We start from the raw sequence: 17,905 nt of genomic DNA on the forward strand, positions 1-17,905 counted from the left end.
CATCTGAGGCTAAGGCCACAAACAGGCATTGAGAAAGGGCATGTAATGTAACCTTAATATACCAGTTACGTAACTCAAATGGTTGTTTGGGACAAAGGAACCAAAGTGACTTGAGGAAGCCGGAGAGTACTGAAGACTCTAATTTTGTCTCGAGTATCAAATGGTAGTCAATAAGGCCACTTTATACAGGGCGATTGTGGAAAATGCAAAACCCTTCCTAAAGAATCAGGTAAAAAAAAGTTATGGTTGGCACTTCTAATTGAAGTGGTTTCAACCTCCTCTCAATACACCAAATATGTGTGCCATTTCCGTGAATAAATGTCCATCATGGGACTAATCAAAGACTGAGACAGATACATGGCAACCCTAGAAATTAAACCCCAAGACTGTGTGAAGGACTGCATATCTTACATGCCTGAAGCTTCTGAATAGCCAGGTGTACCATGTCAGATCATAGCAGCCTCCACAGAGATGGCCAAAGAGGAAGTGAAAGAGGTTGACGCTCCTGATGGTACTACAGAAGCAGAAACCAGGGTGTAGTTGCCAGTCCGGTGCAATCAACAGGACATAACAATGGGTTGGAACAAATCATAGTTAGTACCTTGGGTAACATAAGAATTGGAGGGAAGTCCTAGAGTTGTATATCCATACTGTCCTGATAGAATGCACCCATTACCAAAGCCCAAAGGCAAGCTACTACAAAACCAAATTGCCAGTATTTGGTGTTCTAATGAGTGACTAACCCATCATCAATGTTTCAAAATGAGAACCAATCCAATAGAAAACCTTGCAATGCATTCTGTTGGGAGAATCTGTTTGATCTGAGACAATTGATCAACTACCACAGTCATCACCTATGAACCATGGCAAGCTATTAGGGTGATATAAAACGATTGGTCCTGAGAAAGGAGGTCCAAGGTTTGAAAACAAGGTGCTCTGGACCAATTACAAAAAGAACTAAATGATTGTGTAGGGATACCTCATCGTATGTTGCAGACCCTGGAATTCCTTAATGTTGGGATATGCACCCCATCTCTGAAGTGAGGTATTCGTGAAGAGATGATTCTCTGGATGAAGTGGAGGAAGAGGAACCCATATTTTAGTATGTTCATGATCCCTTGGTCACATAAAGACCAGTGAAAGGATCTCTTGTGTGCTCATCCCAAAGGCATGAGGGATTCAAGTGATGCCCAGATTCCCAAAAGAGAAGGACCATCCATGCAGTGAGAGAATGATGGTGAGTAAGAGTCTAGCTTCCTGTTTCATAGCATGCACATAGATGGGAGTCAGCTGAGCCTGACTGAGATACATGATAAAAAAAAGATACCAAGACTGATGACATAGAGTTGGAGCAAGAATAGATGTCACAGCTCTGAGAACAAAGCCAGCCTTGGTTGTCTCTGAAAGAAGAATCCAGGTGTGACATTCTGACAATTGACAAGATGGTGCCAGCAGTAACCAGCCATCCACTGAATGGTGTGTGCACAGGGCTAGGGAATGGAGAGGATGAGAACCCATATGGTGCTGATGCTAGTTTGAAGGTAGAACCCTGAATTGCAGTACCTAACCCTTGTGCACAAAAAATAATGCTGATAGTGGTGGGATGCCACTGCTATGGCAATGTGCAGATTGGATCCAACTACATCAAACTTGGACATCCACAATTCTAGTAAAAAAATGCCAACTTCGATTGAGGAATGAGTCACTTGTAACCTTGAAGAATCTAGGCATTGATATAGATTAAAAAGACTGATGACTAGACATGAATCTCCTGTCTTCTTAGGCACAACAACCGATGAGAATAAAACCCCGGAAGAACTAGCACAACTCTCTCTCTCTTCACCACCAGACCACCAAACTCTGATAGCCATAGAACTAAGTTCCAAAAATCCCAGGATCTGCAGTAGACAGAAACCCAAAAGGTTGCATGGATAATGCTGATGAAGATGTGAACTTAATAACTAATCCTGTCTCATGGTTCCACAGTTAAGATTACCACATGCCCAGAAATCCTCAGAGCTGAGCCCCACAGACCTTAAAGGCACACAATAATCATCGAAGCCACTAGTGGCATTCTGACCAAGCAGCAGAACCCTTGGATATGGGCAGAATCTATTCTGGGTACAAATGTACCAAGAGGCTGATGTCAGGGGCCGGGACCCTCGAACAGGGCCAGAACTATGACCCCTATAGAAGCTATTGAAAGTTGAGATGCCAGCAACAACAGGGACTAGTGTAGAAGCTGACAAATGAACCAGTGTTCATGCTAACAATGGTTCCAGCTTGTCATCAATGAAGGTGGTGATCCTGAGAGTCTTCCAACAGTTTAGTGTTTGGAAAAGAACACATTGGATGTTGAGAGTTGTAAGTCTATAGACTTACCACTGTCCCGCGAGGGGACAGTGATCTATGCAGGCTAACTACAAACTCTGCTTTAGAATCCCTAATTTTGAGAAGCAGATGTATTATTTGAGTCTGAATATGCTTCCACCTGGCAGTGGTAGGCTAAACCATGTAGTTCCAATAACTGTGGCATATAAGGGATAGCTGTCCCATCACGTAACTGAGCAGTAAACTTCTTGCATGAACCACAATGTCCTTGGATGGAGAGGAAAAGTAAATATTTGCTTCCAGACTTTACAGCCATCAAATAAGGTGCAGGCTCAAAAGCAACTGGGGAAAGACCTAAAACATCACACTCTTGATGGACTAACTGAAGAAAACAAATCAAAGGCAGCTTATTACCATTGTTTGGAACAGCATTTTGTCAGGAAAGTTTGTTTTGTTAGAGCAAAGCAATGTTGGGCAATCTGCTATGTTCACTATAGGGAATCAAATCTTGGACTTCAGCACTGTAAGTCCATAAAGTTACCACTGTCACAAGGTAGAACTGAGAAGCAAACTGAATAAAAGAAGGCACAGGAAGAAGCAAATTGAAATTCTCTCCAGTGTCTAGGATTGCCCTCAATTGCAACCTCAGAGTCCCCTGAAGTTTGTAAATCCTACCCTTGCTCCCGAGAAAAAGAATCAGTAAACAATTATAGATTCAGCCAATAATTGAGCAGATGAATGAATCTCAAAAGGAGCATAATTGTGGTACAAAACTGAGAATACTGACGTGAAGACAGAGCATAAAGGGTTGATTAATTACGAAGAGTGAGATTTATGTTTATATGTAATATCATTGGATAGTCATGCTTGGGTTTCCTATGACAAGCAAAAATAAAGATGAATAGTTTGGAACTATGTGCATCTTCATTCAGAAGGGACCACCAAAAAATTAAAAAATCAAAGGAGAAGCTACTTATAAAATAACTTTTCATTGACCACAGACTCTTATAATGAATTAACTAATTAACATTTATACTGATTTAACATAAAATGGATGAGATTTGCACTTTGCTCAGCAATCATGACATGAGAGTGGAACATGTTTCATGAGACTTAGCACGAGCATTTTATTTTTGATCCAGATCTTATTGAAGAAGGCTCATACAACTTTTATGATGTACATTCTACTAATACCAATGACTTGAAAAATAAGTCTGCAGAGGAAGCCACAAGGTTTGTTAGAGACAAAGCAGTTCAAATTCATTCTACTAGGCAATATTTAGAGTATCCACAAATTTTTAGGTCTAATGCACTGTATAATAATATTAGAAAATAACTATTGAAGCATACTGCACCTGTTGAAAATCAAGTAAAGTTGCATGACAGTGTTAAGTTACATTGAGGACAAAACAGCCTTGCCCAAATACTTTTGTAAAATGAAAATATCTATTGAAAAGTGTTTTTAAAAAGCCTAGAGAAAGAGAAACTATTGGTTCACATTTGCCATTAAAACTTACCTGATGGCATCTACAAATAAGCCTTTTCATAAGAAAACAAACACAAGATTCTGTACACTATGAATTCATTTTGGAATCAATTTTCTCCTTGATATTGTTAAAAAAATGAAACATGTACTAAACTGTCACAAGGATTTCCAAACAGGAACTGGTACAAGCTTATAAGGCATCTATGAAAAACAGTATTAAACATGGCTTCCTATACTAGTCATTGTACATTTGCATATGACACAAGCACTAATAGAAAAGTTTGAATTAAGAAAAACTTCTATTTCTGTAAATGGTTTTCTTCAATATATGCAGTTTTGTTATCTGTCAAAAGATTGATAAATGATTGTTTTAATCTGCGATGAGGTTTTCAAAGGAAAAATTTAATTCTTTTAAGAGTTACATTTGCTGCAACAATCATTTTCTAGAAGGGCACACATTACTTGTATAAAGAACTTTTGTGTGCTTATTGAGCTGAAGCTACTTATTATATGGACAGTTATGATTTTATGTTCTACTTTCAAAGTAAATGATGCATATCAGTCATTCTACTCAAAATCCATAAGAGATCAAATGTTCACATTTTGAAGGTTAATTATTCTGCATTTTTATTTGACCCAATTAGATTTTGAGTTTGAAATACAAATTTAATTGATTTTGAATTCCACATTTATTCATATTTGCCATACATTTTATTTTTGTAGAGTCTCAGACTCTAAGTCATGTTTTTTTTCTTTATATATCCTTATATTTGCACTACATTTGACTGCTTGAGGCAGAGCTGTCTCAGACATTTGGTTATGTTTTATTTATTTATATCTTTTGTATTATGGTAAATACCATTGTGTGGACAAGTTAGTGGAATTGGTTAGATTTAATGATGTATCTTATGACATTTCAGTGTAGCATTTATTACCATGTGAAATAAAGTGAAGAATCAAAGCCTGCTTTCTTAATAATGCAATAATTTCATAAGTTTTCATTCTTACTTACACTCTTCCCCTTTTTCTGTTCTTGTGTTTGAAAATTGTAATGGTTCCTAAACTATGCATGAAAAGTCTTTATGATTGTGGTAAACTGTAGTTGATTCAGCATATCAATTTTTTTTGCAAAATGTTTTTATTATAGGTTTTTCTACAACACTTATCACTATCATATTAAACCACATTTTTTTAGTGTAATGTTTTCTTATGTCGTCTTTTTCAGACTAACTTGGCTACTTGATGAAATTTATTATTGTTGTAGTAATATTGATGTGTTTCCAACAATAGAATGCCTTAGGCAACAATATAGTATAGTGAGATCGATATGTAACACATGCTTTTCTAAGGTTCTTCAATTTCCTTTTCTCATTTTGAGCCAAATAAATATTGCAGCAGACTTTTATATATATTTTGATGAAAACTGTTTCATCAAGTTTTTAAAAATATCACACCAACTTTTTCTTTAATGAATAACAAAAGGATATGAAAATCGTTATAACTTCAATAATTCAAAAGAATTGCTTTGAGAGTAAACAGCAACTGTAACATGTTCTGCAACAATATAAAGTTGTGAATTTTTTTATAATACTGGAGTTCTCCAAAACCTTTTATAACTTGTCCATATACAAGAGATGGCTTAAAACTTTTTTGTAATTACTAATACTTATTTTGTGCATACTTTTCCTTAATAAATAAATGGATAGAAACAGCTATACAAAAAATAATACTGATAACTCAACACCAATACTTGTATATAGAGAAATTTGGTGATTGATTAATAATTGGTCTCTAACTGATTACACTCAATTAATTAATGATAACAACAAGATGGGTAAAAAAAAAGAAGCAAAAAACAAACAAACAAACTAATCCAATACTCTAATGAGAGAGTTATAAAAACAATTATATTGCTAAAATTAGGTTTCAATACCCACTGTGGGCAGAACATACATATCCCATTGTGAATCTTTCGACTTAATAACAAATAAATATAATTGCAAAATTTTTAATGCTTGGATACTTGGAATAATAGAAAATGACAATGATCAGAAACCCTAATTTCGATTAGTTGATTACTTTCATTTAGTCATGAAAATGATTGAATAAGCTAAACAAACTTGAATTAATTGAAAATTATACTGAAAAATCATAAAGCAAATACTTCAATTACTGGACAGTTGAAATAATTAGAAACACTATGTTTGATCAGTTGATTATTTTCATGGCATTAATCAAATTAATTGTGATTTTAATTAATCAATTACTTTATGTTAGACTAATTTATGTAATCAATACTCATTACTGATTTTATCACTTATATCAACCTGTATAACAATAATCACTTTTTGATTGCTTTAAATGTACCTACGTGTCCTCTGATGATTTCAGTACACTTTTCACAGACAAATTATCTGGTACATTAACACTTGAACTAAATAACCCATTTCTTTCAAGTAATTTCTCAAGAATAGCTTGTGCTGCAGCATGCTTGGCTTTCTTTTTACTTTGGCCAGTGGCTGTGGCAAATTCATTATCCACTTCCACTCTGAACATGAATGTAGGTGCATGGACTAATCCTTCAACAGACATCATTTTGTAATCTGCAGTCAGTCCATGATGAGCACAGAGCTCCTGAAGCAGGCTAATGGGTGTCTTCTGGGGCAGTGTTTCCATACCTAGAAATTATAATACAATATTTATCATAGATAATTTATACAGCCATGAAAAATACTTGTAGCTAATAGAATAGCATGGCAAGTGCCTGTCAATTTTGTTAATTTGCCTGCTAAGCTCATTATAAATGAATATTTGTTGTCAGTAAAAATTACAGTAGACTTTTAATTAATAATAAAATAAGGTTTTTAACTAAAACTTCCTGTTAAACATGTTAAACTTGATTTTTCAGAAATTGACATCTATAAAATTAAAATGAATTTCAAACAGATACTTACTTCTAAGATACTAAAAACTAAAAGCCTTTCTTTACTGATTTACTCTCATGATGTCAACAACCATGTGGTTTTTAGATTCTAAATGTCCTTGTACAATGCACAGCATGTGTCAAATTATCCAAATTTTCCCACTGTCTTATCTTCCACATGATTATTGCACATGTATCAGAAGGACATACATAAACTCTTGTTTCCTACCAAAAGCCAGATTTCTTTCTTTGGAGTTGTGAAGACCTCCTGGCTGTGGAGAGGTGGGAGTGTATTTCAGCAGTATGTACCTGTTTGAGATTCATTTTAATTAAAACAAAATTAAAATCCAAAACAGGTAGGCTTACCTCTGAAACACTAAAAGTCAGAATGCTCATACCAAGATAGAGAAACGAACCAGAACATCGTAACTGCCACTATTTCACCAAATGTTGGGTTTATAGGTTGGAGTTTAACAACATAGTGTAGATCAAAACAATAAAAAAAAAAAGTGCTGAAGCAAACATTGTGGAGAATCCAGAACCAGAGTAAAAATCACCTGACTTGATTCATGGGAGAAACAAGTGGAGTGGACCAATCTCATAATAGGCAGCACCATGTTAAGGACACTCATAAAAAAGGCATTTTCTCAGCAAAGATCTTATCATCCTACATGCCCTCTAACTAATATATAATGGGTTTTTTTGGCAATACTGTAACATAGTTCATACAAGCTAATAATAAAAAAAAATTCCAGGACTTACAAAACCTAACTTACAAATTTTAACAGAGCATGAAGTCCATCAAGATTAAATAACTAATGTTTTATTGAAACAAAATACAGTAAAAACTGTACAAAACATCCTAGCAATAACGCATACAGTAAAATTCAAGTAAGACAAAGAAAGTAGTAACTTTTCTCTTTTTTTTGTGTGCATATTTTGCATCTCACATGGTAAATATTCTATGGGTATTCTAGCAACCAATTAGCACAAGTGTTGATAACCAGGCATACCGAATTGAATTTTTATTTCTTCGGCATGCTTTGATTAACACATGCACTATTGAGAAAGAACACTTATTAAAGAAAAACAGACTGAAACAAGCTATCAAAAAAAAATCTAAATGACCACATACTACTGGATAAAGCACTAACATTCTTTTTACAATACCCTAAGTATACTTCAACTTTTCACAACTTTAGTTGAATAACAAGTGATAAAGCCTTATGCCTTTCTTCCATGTACTGAGCATTAACCATAGCTAAAAACTCCTCTAGCGTGTAACCAAAACAAAGTTCACAATGAAGTGAAGGAAGTAGAGAACTGCAGCAAACACTTCAAGAACCAGTACTGCCTTAACTGTTGATGTAAGCTATCACTGTAGACTTTTCTGTTTGAACTAACACAGAATAGTGGTGTAGATGAAGAAGAAACTCAAGCATGCTAAACAGCTAAAGTTTCTAATATGTTGATGTAAGCCCTGCCTCCAAAGGAGTCCAAAAAGTAGAATGAGATTTAATCCCCCGACATAGCTTCTGAACTGAAAGGGAAGGCACCTGTGAAAAGATTAAGTCATAAAGAAGAAGGAAGAAAAGGAAATCCTTGTGACATAAACTCACTGTTTAACTAAAACTGGAAAACAAAAGAATAATGGAAGAAATAGGCATGTGACAATAGACCCAGTTAGGTGTCACTGAGAAGCAATGTGAGCATATATCAATGGAATGACAAGGTTAAGAGATTGTCCCCAAGGCAGAAATACTTTCTTTAGCAGTAGCTGTATGAGACCAAAAGGCTTACAGCACTGTTGGAGATGGTTGAAGTGTTCCTTAAAATGTGTTGATAATAAATGGAAATTGGAGTTATGAATGATCCACTCAAAAATTGTAATCAGTTGGGTGATAAAATGAGTAAAAGACTGAATGGGCAAAAGGGTCAAAATAAGCCAAATGTCCAGGTAAAAGTTGATGTCTAGTAAATGAAGAGCAGAAAAACTATACTACTTGAAAGAAAACATATGGAGCTAAAGGGAAGGACAGGTGAACTTTTAAACTATCATCTCCCAAATGACAAAAATATGACAGGATGAAGGAAGAACAGGGATACAAAGAAAAGCATCCAGTATATCCACCACCATCATTCAACAGACATGATGAAGAAACTTTTGTAATAATCTTGTTTTTTGCATATAATCTTGGTTTCATCAAAACCACAAGAAACTGGAGTAAAACTTGGACACGTATGACAAATGATTTTTAATACTCCTTTCTGAAGAAGATTTGAGACTTCCTGATTAAAATGTGTGACCAGATTGGAACTAGAAGAAGAAAAAAGAACTTCAAGACCAGACTGAAGGGTCTGTCAAACCCATGATTTCCTCAGATGAACCAATGACTCAAGACAGATGGGAGATTTATCCAGAACAGAAAACAGTCACTGAGTGCGTGGAGAAGAACCACTTTGCTTATGTCTTATTGGCTAATTGGTAGTCTAAAAGCACAAGTAGAAGTAGAAGAGGGAGGTTGCAAAGACAAACAATTCAGGGAAGAAACTCTATCAAGGTCAGCTGAAAAAGCAAGGGGGGAGGAGGTCAAGTACCTTGTCACAATCCATGATGAGCTAAGGTGTCAATGGAATGTAATAACCACATGGTGAGAGATGCAGCTAAGGAAGACTGCAAAGTAAAAACTATATCCTGAGTAAGAGAATGAGAGAAGCTTATCAGAAATAATTACTTTGAAGTTGAATAAAGTTGCAAAATGAGACAAATTCATAGCATGCATGGCATAAAACTGACAAAAGGTTAAAGTACAAGATCACTATAAAAGACCTTCCCATCTAAAAAAAAAAAGTCCTATCTGAGGGTCAGTAATTTGAGAAGTAAGATAAGGAGAGGAAGATGAACATGCAAAAGGGCTATTAATGTTTAGCTGATTTCTAAAAGCCCCAGCAATTACCCAAACATTAGATGGTGAAAAATACAGATTCAGGAACTGATACACCGAACATGGTATTTTCACCCTCAGGCATAACAGAACTAGATGAAAATTTAAAACAGAACATACCTGAGAAAAAAAAAAAGAAATTAAACCAGCAGAAGATTCTTCAAAATTAGAGCAAACTAACAAATCCTGCTCTTCAGACAATGAAGGTGAATAGTCCTAATCATTTTTTTTTAATAATGAAAAAAGGCTAGATGTTTCGCAACTGGCCATCCAAATAAATGTGAAAACTACCAGGGACACCAGCAAACAATACAGAATTAATGACTTGCATATGCTGATCAATAAGGTCTGACAATACGTGGTATCTTCATACACACTATATGAGTAAGATCTTAATAGAAACTGTAAAATATTTTATATTAATAGAAATATTTGCAACAATAAAAAACTGACATCAATATGTATGTTAAGGGAAGTTAAATGCATGACTGTCAACAATAAAAACAGGCATACAGCAGGAAATCAGGGCTTATGTTATCCTGATACATGCATAATAAGTCGCAAAGAATGGAGAATTCTGGGTAAGTTGATATATGATCTGCATTGTGTCACAGATATCCAAATCCTAAACTCACAATTGTTGATAGTAATAGAGTAAACTCAACAAAGAAATGTGTTTAGCATTTCAAAGTTAAGCCTAGCTGATTTGAACTCTCAAACTAAGTCTCAGACCCAAATGATATTTTAAGTGATAGCTTTCCACATAAAAACTGTGTTTAGTATTAATTCTATTGTTGACACAAGCCTGGATTAGCAAACAAACAAAACCACTCTAATATATCAGACATAGATGTGTTGACTATGTGAAAAACATCACCAATAAATATGGTCCCATGCTGCAAGAAAACAAAAACATTACTGAAATTATTTTTTTATATTATTCATTTTAAGTCAGGATATGATGCCACTAAAAGACTTATTGATACCACAATTAGAAATATTGTTTCATTTCTTTGAATATTCAATCTTTTCTATGAGAAGTATGATTTAAATTGAGTGATGGTTCTTTTTAAACTACAAGATTCTTGTCACTAGAACTGTAAATTGTTATAACACAGATTTACATTTAACAGTCTACATCAAAACATTTACATTACCAAACAATACACCATTTAGCTTTTTATAATATTTTTGTGTGAAATGTTAATAAGCTATTAATCTAAAGTATTTAAAATTGTATATATTATAAAAAGGTACTGATTACAATAATTTCTAATGGGCTTGAAAGAGAAACAACAGATGTTGTACTTACACCTATGATATGGACATTTGATATTTATAACTTACATGGATAATAATATAAATTTTTGGTGCTGCTCATTCTTAATCAGATCAATAACAAAACTGCTTACTTCAAACTCAAAGTTTAAAGCATTTCTATTATAGCCAATGTTTATTTGGTTGAAAAGTTAGAGCTTTAAGTGATTTTATTGAGGTAATTAGGTATGTAGGTCTAAAATCAGTTTTCAGCATATTGTCTTAGAATATACATGTGCATGCCATTACCATTCTTCTTTGGCCAAGCAAATCACCAATTATGTCCATGGCAAGCATGTATGGACAGTTTTTGACCATTTCCTGTGAAAGAATTTCAAACAAACAACTTCTAGGGGCACCCTCATCCATGTTTTTCTTCAGGAGTAGAGTGCAATACCACAGACCCAGATTTCAGACCTTGAAAATGTGATTTCTAAACATGTTTAAATATTGAACTATTCAGATATAAAAAATTGAATTGTGTAGACTATTTAATTAGACACTGGTCACAAAACTGATGGACTCCAACACTTACAACATTAAAATGACCACTCATAGATTAATACATTAGAAGCCTGATAAAGTAGCATTTTGCATACTATTTCTTCTACTAAGCCTATCAATCAGTAAATACACACCACTTAGAATACAAACTGACTTTCTCAGTGATGTCATATGCAAAAGACCATAGAAAGCAAACAGCCATGCCTCAAGGAAAGAAAAGGATCCTGGGAATAACTGCAATACCTGGTCAAGCACCACTCGCCGCAGATCAGGATCCAAACAACGAGCATTAACAAAAGGGGAAAATATGAGAAAAAAAAATACCCAGTCCAAGTCTCACTGAATTCTGATATTCTAGAATGGCTACAGGCAGAAGATGATAACCTCAAGAGGAAGAAAACCACGATCCGATGCAATTAGCAAGAGAGGAACGTATCATAGGTAGTCCACATGCCAGATTGAAAAAGTACCTCTAAAGGAAGACAAAGATGAAATGTCAATGAAAAGGTAAAGTATCAAATTGGGTGAGAAAACACTCAGAACAAAGTATAGGAAGAAAATTATAAAGAGGAGGAAGCCACTCGAATGAAGAGCTAAACCCAATTGGCAAAGGGGGAAGGAGAAAGAGGCAGAAACAGACACCACAAGATGAAGCCAAGCAGGCAATATAACAGAAAAGAGCAAATACAAGTCTATCCAAGTCAGGACGAGGCTAAAGGAGTGAAACTGATGGAAAAGCAGCTAAACGAAGGAGTTATCCTCACGACCTGCCAAAGTGTTAGGGAGGAAAATGGATTTGGAGAAGGATAAAGAATATGTGAAACATAGATGGTAACTAAACGAACCACTGATGACCACAGGCGAATAAGAGAAGGAATGAAAATATAAGGGAAGTTTAAACCAGAAGTACTAGGAGAGTGGTTCGAACATAGACAAAGTGAGGCAGTGCAGGACGGACATTAACATCCCCATACAGAAGGGCAGCTTGCCACAGCAGATGACAAATCTGAAAGGAACACACAAAAGGTAAAGTGTAGGAGAGGTAAATACTTGTGGAATCGGGAAAAACAAAAGGTGTGAATCAGGACTGTCCAAAAATCTGAGATCAAGGAGACAGGAGACCCCCCAATCCAAAAGCCTAGAGAGGAAATCTGCATGGTTAAGAACAGTGGATTGATCAAGGGAAAACCCTGGACCCAGAAACCAATGACTGAAAAATTCCATTTGCATTGTGAAACTTCCATGTAGGAAGGGCAAATGAAATAAGCCAGAAAAGAGGCCACTAAATGACCACTAAAAAAACCAGGCATGAAGACAAAGGACAGGAAGGTTTGGATGAAACATTGGTGATGGAGGGTAGCAAAAAAGGGATGGAGACAGAGGAAAAGGTAATGGAGGAGGAAACTGGAGCTGGAGGAGCCACAGAAACCATAGCTGAGAAGTCCAGGAAAGAGCAATCTGAAAGACTGAACATAGAGTGTCAAAGATGAACAAAATTACCCAGAGAAGGAGGAGAATGGGAGGATAGACAAATGTGTAATCCCATCTTGGCTGAAAACATCAATAGCCAAAGCAAGAAGACAAGGAACTGGAGAACAAAACCAAGGCAATTTGTGATTAAGGGATGTAGCAAAATCCTCAATGTGAGGAGTACTCCAGTGAAGTCAAAGCCACAGTGAGAAGCTCTAGAATGTCGATATGGTAAAACCTCTTGGCCACAATTCATAACCCCTGATTTTGGCAGTAGATCAACCCACGCCCCTCATTTCCAAAGGGATGTGTCCATGAAATGTGGAAAACTGGAGGAGGAGGAAGCGAGACACCTGCCAATGTGCGAGTAATATCTAACAAGCAATGGGGATCAACAACAAGGGCAGGAGTAATGGGTAATAAGGGCTGACAAAGGATCCCTGTGAAATTCCATTGATCGTGAAAAGCCCACAAAAGAGACCACATATGAGCCTGGCCTAAGAGGATAAGGACTACCATGGAAGATCACATCTCCAAAAGCAATAGAACTTCATGAGATGTAATTGAACTGAAAATCCACTGAAGTAAGTCAAAGAGGAGATGGCCGAGACCAAATAAGATGTGTGCAGAAAAAGAAATACATCCAAATAGACAAAACATTGGATAGGTCTCAGTAAGGATTTCTCCAACTTGATTAACAGCCCACTATAGCATCCTCCAAGAGCAGTTGATAAGGGTAACAGGCAAACTACTGTTTGGAATGAGCAAACAGTAGCCAGTCAACCAAAGAAAGAGGAAAGCACAACCCAAGAGCATATAAGTGACAAACAAATGCACTGAACAGTCAACAAAACATACAGAGCCGAAGCAAGTCTGAGGGGTAGTGCGTGGAACCAAGAAACCACCCCGTGAAGAATAAATCGAAGAAAGGGTCGCAAATGACAAAATATCAAGATATGCAAATAATCATTTGTGACATTCCTCTTTGCCATTGATAAACCTAGAGAAAAAGCCCACCTAAGGTCGAGAAATGACTCTGAGATAAAATGAGGCAGATTTAAAATTAGAATGAGGTTGGACAAACCTAGTATAGACCACCAGTCTCCGGTTTGGAGCGATGACACTAAACAGCCTGGAGAAAGATGATTAGCAGGTGCAACGGCCTAGAGAGTCAGAAAATGTTGTACCTCCTCGAACATATGCAGGCTGGTGGCAACGATCCCAAGTCATGGAGAAGGTAAAAGGTACCAGGGATAAAGGAGGTGGAGAAAGAAATAGTAGGACAAGTCCCTCTGATAAAACCTGAAGAACCCATGGAACTGTAGTGAAAGATTGCCAAAGGGTAACAATATAGACAAGCTTCCACTGGATCATAACCCTCTGATTAGTCTCTGGTACTGTTGGTGATGCCCATCAATGTTGAACACAACAATAGGATGAGAAACCCAGGGAAGGGGGACAGGGACAGGTAGATAAGGACCCTGGACAAGAAAAGAATAGGGCATGTTGTGGGTCCAACTGTGACAAACATGCAACCAAAGAAAGGGTCGAATGTTGATGCACAGATTACACTGAGATTCCAAAGTTCCAGATACATGATCAAAAACATAATGGCAAAGAAAAAACAGAGAAATCTCGAAAAGAAAGAGGTGGGAAATGTACCCGGGACAAAGGTGCATCGTGACCCAGAAAATCTCAACTAGAGTGAAACCATGTATATAAAGCGAGAGCCAAAGATGACAAATGAGCCAATATGGAGGTAATAAGGAATCATAGAAAAATGGGAATTGGATAAAACATAACTTACCTGAGAAATCACATCAAAAAAGGCTGTATTAGGCCTAGCTGATTCTGCAGGAGGGGTAGGGAAAAAACACAGCAAAATCTGGTGGTATAAAAAGGCTACCAAATCTTCATAAGCCCAAATAGGTTTGGCTTGTTCAGGAGAAGACGGTTGACCCATATAATGATCAATCTCAAGATAGATAATAGCAGAGAAATCCAACGACGGATCTTCCCCACCTACAGCTTGTGAAACTAGTGCTAGAGGTATAACATCCAAAATGGGAACTTAAACCTCAGAATTCATTGTAGAAATACGCAAGTCAAACAAAAGTGTTTGATGTAAAATATGCGAGTGTGTGAGAAAAAAAAGGATTGGGAAGTTAAGTTAAATTAAATGATTTCTTCAATGAAAGAAGAAAAAAAATAATGAAGAAATCTCACTTTGGAAACTAAACTATTAAAACCACAATTCACAAGAAAAGAATCAAAAGAAAAAATGTCTGATCACGAGTACTGCTAAACGAGAAGTGGTAGTTCGGTAGAATTGAGTAAAGGGAGTTACATTGTGCCATGAGAGTATGTCATACTCTTATTGGTGGAGGGTTGACTCATGATGACTTGCATGAGAGATGCACTGGAATCAATCAATTCCAATGGAGGGGAGATAGAAGGCTTGTGGCATGCATACATTTTTTTTTGCATACAGAGGGTAGCACTGAACAAGAATAGCTATTTATGTGAGAAGAGGTAATATACTGTATCAGAAAAATGTTTTTTTAAATTCTGATCAGGTCTTTTTTACTGTTTAATCTATGACTTATATAGTTTCTTCTTTACAGTAGTCCTTTACAATTCTGGCAATATGATACTGAGCAATACTGCTATCCTTCATCAGGACAACTACTTGTCTAACAGCATACTGAAACAGTCATGTAACTGGGTCTAATATCTCATGATATCATTAAGCAGTCAAATTACTCCTAAAAAATACAGTAAGATCATAACAGCCACAATAAAATGGTCACATTCAGTGGTATTGCAATATGCATATCATTCATCTCTGGTTTTCTACAAAAAACCCACAACACATGGTGATAATTAAACTGTTGTTCATTTGGAATGAGTGCAGATATTCAATGGTATTGCTACCAAATTGGGAAATTTTAAGTCATAACTTAATTTTGTCAGGGATACTGTCCAGAATTAACTGTGGGGATGAAGTTATAAGTAGGTCACTAGGGATAAATGCTAGGCTTAGGTTAGTATTTAAGGATGAGCAGATTGGCTGGTTGAACTTGTGAGATCAGTTCATTGAAAGAAGGGAGCTTTTGGAATGGATGGTTTACATTTAAATAAGATAAAGGCTGGCTTGTTTGCTATAGCTATTAACCCAGCTAGAAGGGAAGTTGTAAACTAGGACTAGACAGTGGTGAGGGCCAGGAAAAACTAAATGCAAAAAAGAATAATAGGCAAAGAAAAGTTTAGCACAAGAAATGAGTATAGAGTTAGTTATAAGGATAGGCTTAATTGTTACTATTGTAATGTTAGAAGTATAAGAATTAAATAGATAACTTCAGAGCACTGGTAAGAACAGAGGATTTTGATATAATGGGAATAACTGAAACATGGTTAAACAGAGAATTTTGATAACAGAAATTGCTTTGAAGTACAGGGTTACAGGCTATTTAATAGGGATAGAGTATTAAAGAGGGGAGGAGGAGTGGCTTTATATGTAAAATGTGAGTTACATCCTGTGAAGTGGAGGATATCAAAGATAACAGCAAGGTGATTGAATCTATTTGGGTATCTATTAGCGAATATAAAGGGAAAAGGCTTTTAGTAGGAATTTGTTACAGACCACCAAATGATAGTGATGAAATTAGTGAGAACTTCACAATAAAATTAAGCTTTCAGCTGTTAATGTGGTCATAATTATGGATGATTTTAATTTCAGACATACAGATTGGGAAATGCTAGAGTAAAACCATAAGGGAGAAAGGCTTTTGGAAACTGTTCAAGATGGCTTTCTTCACCAGTTAGTCAAGGAACCTACTAGAAACAATTCTATTTTAGATTTTTTGTTAACTTCAAACACAGAAATACTTGAGAGGGTGGAAATTGGGGAACATCTGGGTGCAAGTGATCATTGCTCTATTAGGTTCAATTTTTTGCTGCATATGGAGATCAGGAATAATGATATTTGGTTACAAATTTCAAAAAAGCAAATTTTAAGGGATGTGACAAGAATTATCTGTTGTGAATTAGGCAGTTGAGTTATTTGGAGACACTGATCAGATGTAGAAAATTTTTAATGATAAATATTCAAGGAAAACATATTCCTTAGAGAAAGAAAAGGGTAGCTGCAAGTAAAAAACCAGGTTGGCTCACAAAGAGTATAAGAAATGAAATTAAAGAAAAGCATCATAAATTTAAAAAATTAAACTGACTGGTATGACAGGAGATTTAGAAGGTTATAGAATATCAAAAAAAAAGTTTGTCAAACAGAAAATTAGAACACCAAAAAGAATGTATGAGAAAAGGATGGCTGAAAATGTAAAAATTAGCAGTAAGGATTTCTTTAAATACATTAAGGGTAAACAAAATGTTAGGTTGGGGGTAGGGCCCTTGAGGGACGATAAAAGAAGGCTCATATCTGATGATTTTGAGATGACTAGGTTATTAAATTTTTCTTTTTCTTCAGTTATTACTAATGAAGATTTAAGCAATATTCCATATCTTGAACAGTTGATAAATGGAAACAAGATCAAACAAGATGACTGCATTAATTCTGAGCTGGTTAAGAAGAAATTGGGAAGTTTAAAAAAACGTAGAATTTTATTGGATAGTCAACTTGGTTTCTCTAAGGGGAAATCTTGGCTTACAAATCTTTTGACATTCTTTGAAAAGGTTACTGCTTATGTAGATGTGGGTAAGAGTGTAAATTTGGTGTAAGTGGATTTTCAGAAAGCATTTGACAAGGTGCCACATAAACAGCTTTAAAAAAAAAATCTCTATAGGTGTGGGGGATAAGTTAACAAATTGGATAGAAGAGTAGCTAGATGGAAGAAAGCAGAAGGTTGTTACAAATGGAGTTTAGTCAAACTGGATTAATGTCACAAGTGGGGTACCTCAGAGCTCAGTTGT

The 17,905-nt window shown here is 35.8% G+C and overlaps 1 protein-coding gene across 6 annotated transcripts in view; it reads right to left on the reverse strand.

Annotated features, from left to right (window-relative positions):
- The window catches only part of LOC106459309 (RISC-loading complex subunit tarbp2-like), a 54,215-nt gene that overhangs the window by 22,184 nt on the left and 14,126 nt on the right, over nucleotides 1-17,905 (reverse strand). For all 6 annotated transcript variants that reach the window (XM_022385768.1, XM_022385767.1, XM_022385766.1 and 3 more), the window contains one exon: nucleotides 6,189-6,495. In XM_022385768.1, the coding sequence (XP_022241476.1) occupies nucleotides 6,189-6,495 (307 nt within the window). The remainder of the gene's footprint in view (nucleotides 1-6,188; nucleotides 6,496-17,905) is intronic.

This window comes from Limulus polyphemus, unplaced genomic scaffold (genome assembly GCF_000517525.1).
Source record: "Limulus polyphemus unplaced genomic scaffold, Limulus_polyphemus-2.1.2 Scaffold590, whole genome shotgun sequence".
Lineage (NCBI taxonomy): Eukaryota > Metazoa > Arthropoda > Merostomata > Xiphosura > Limulidae > Limulus > Limulus polyphemus.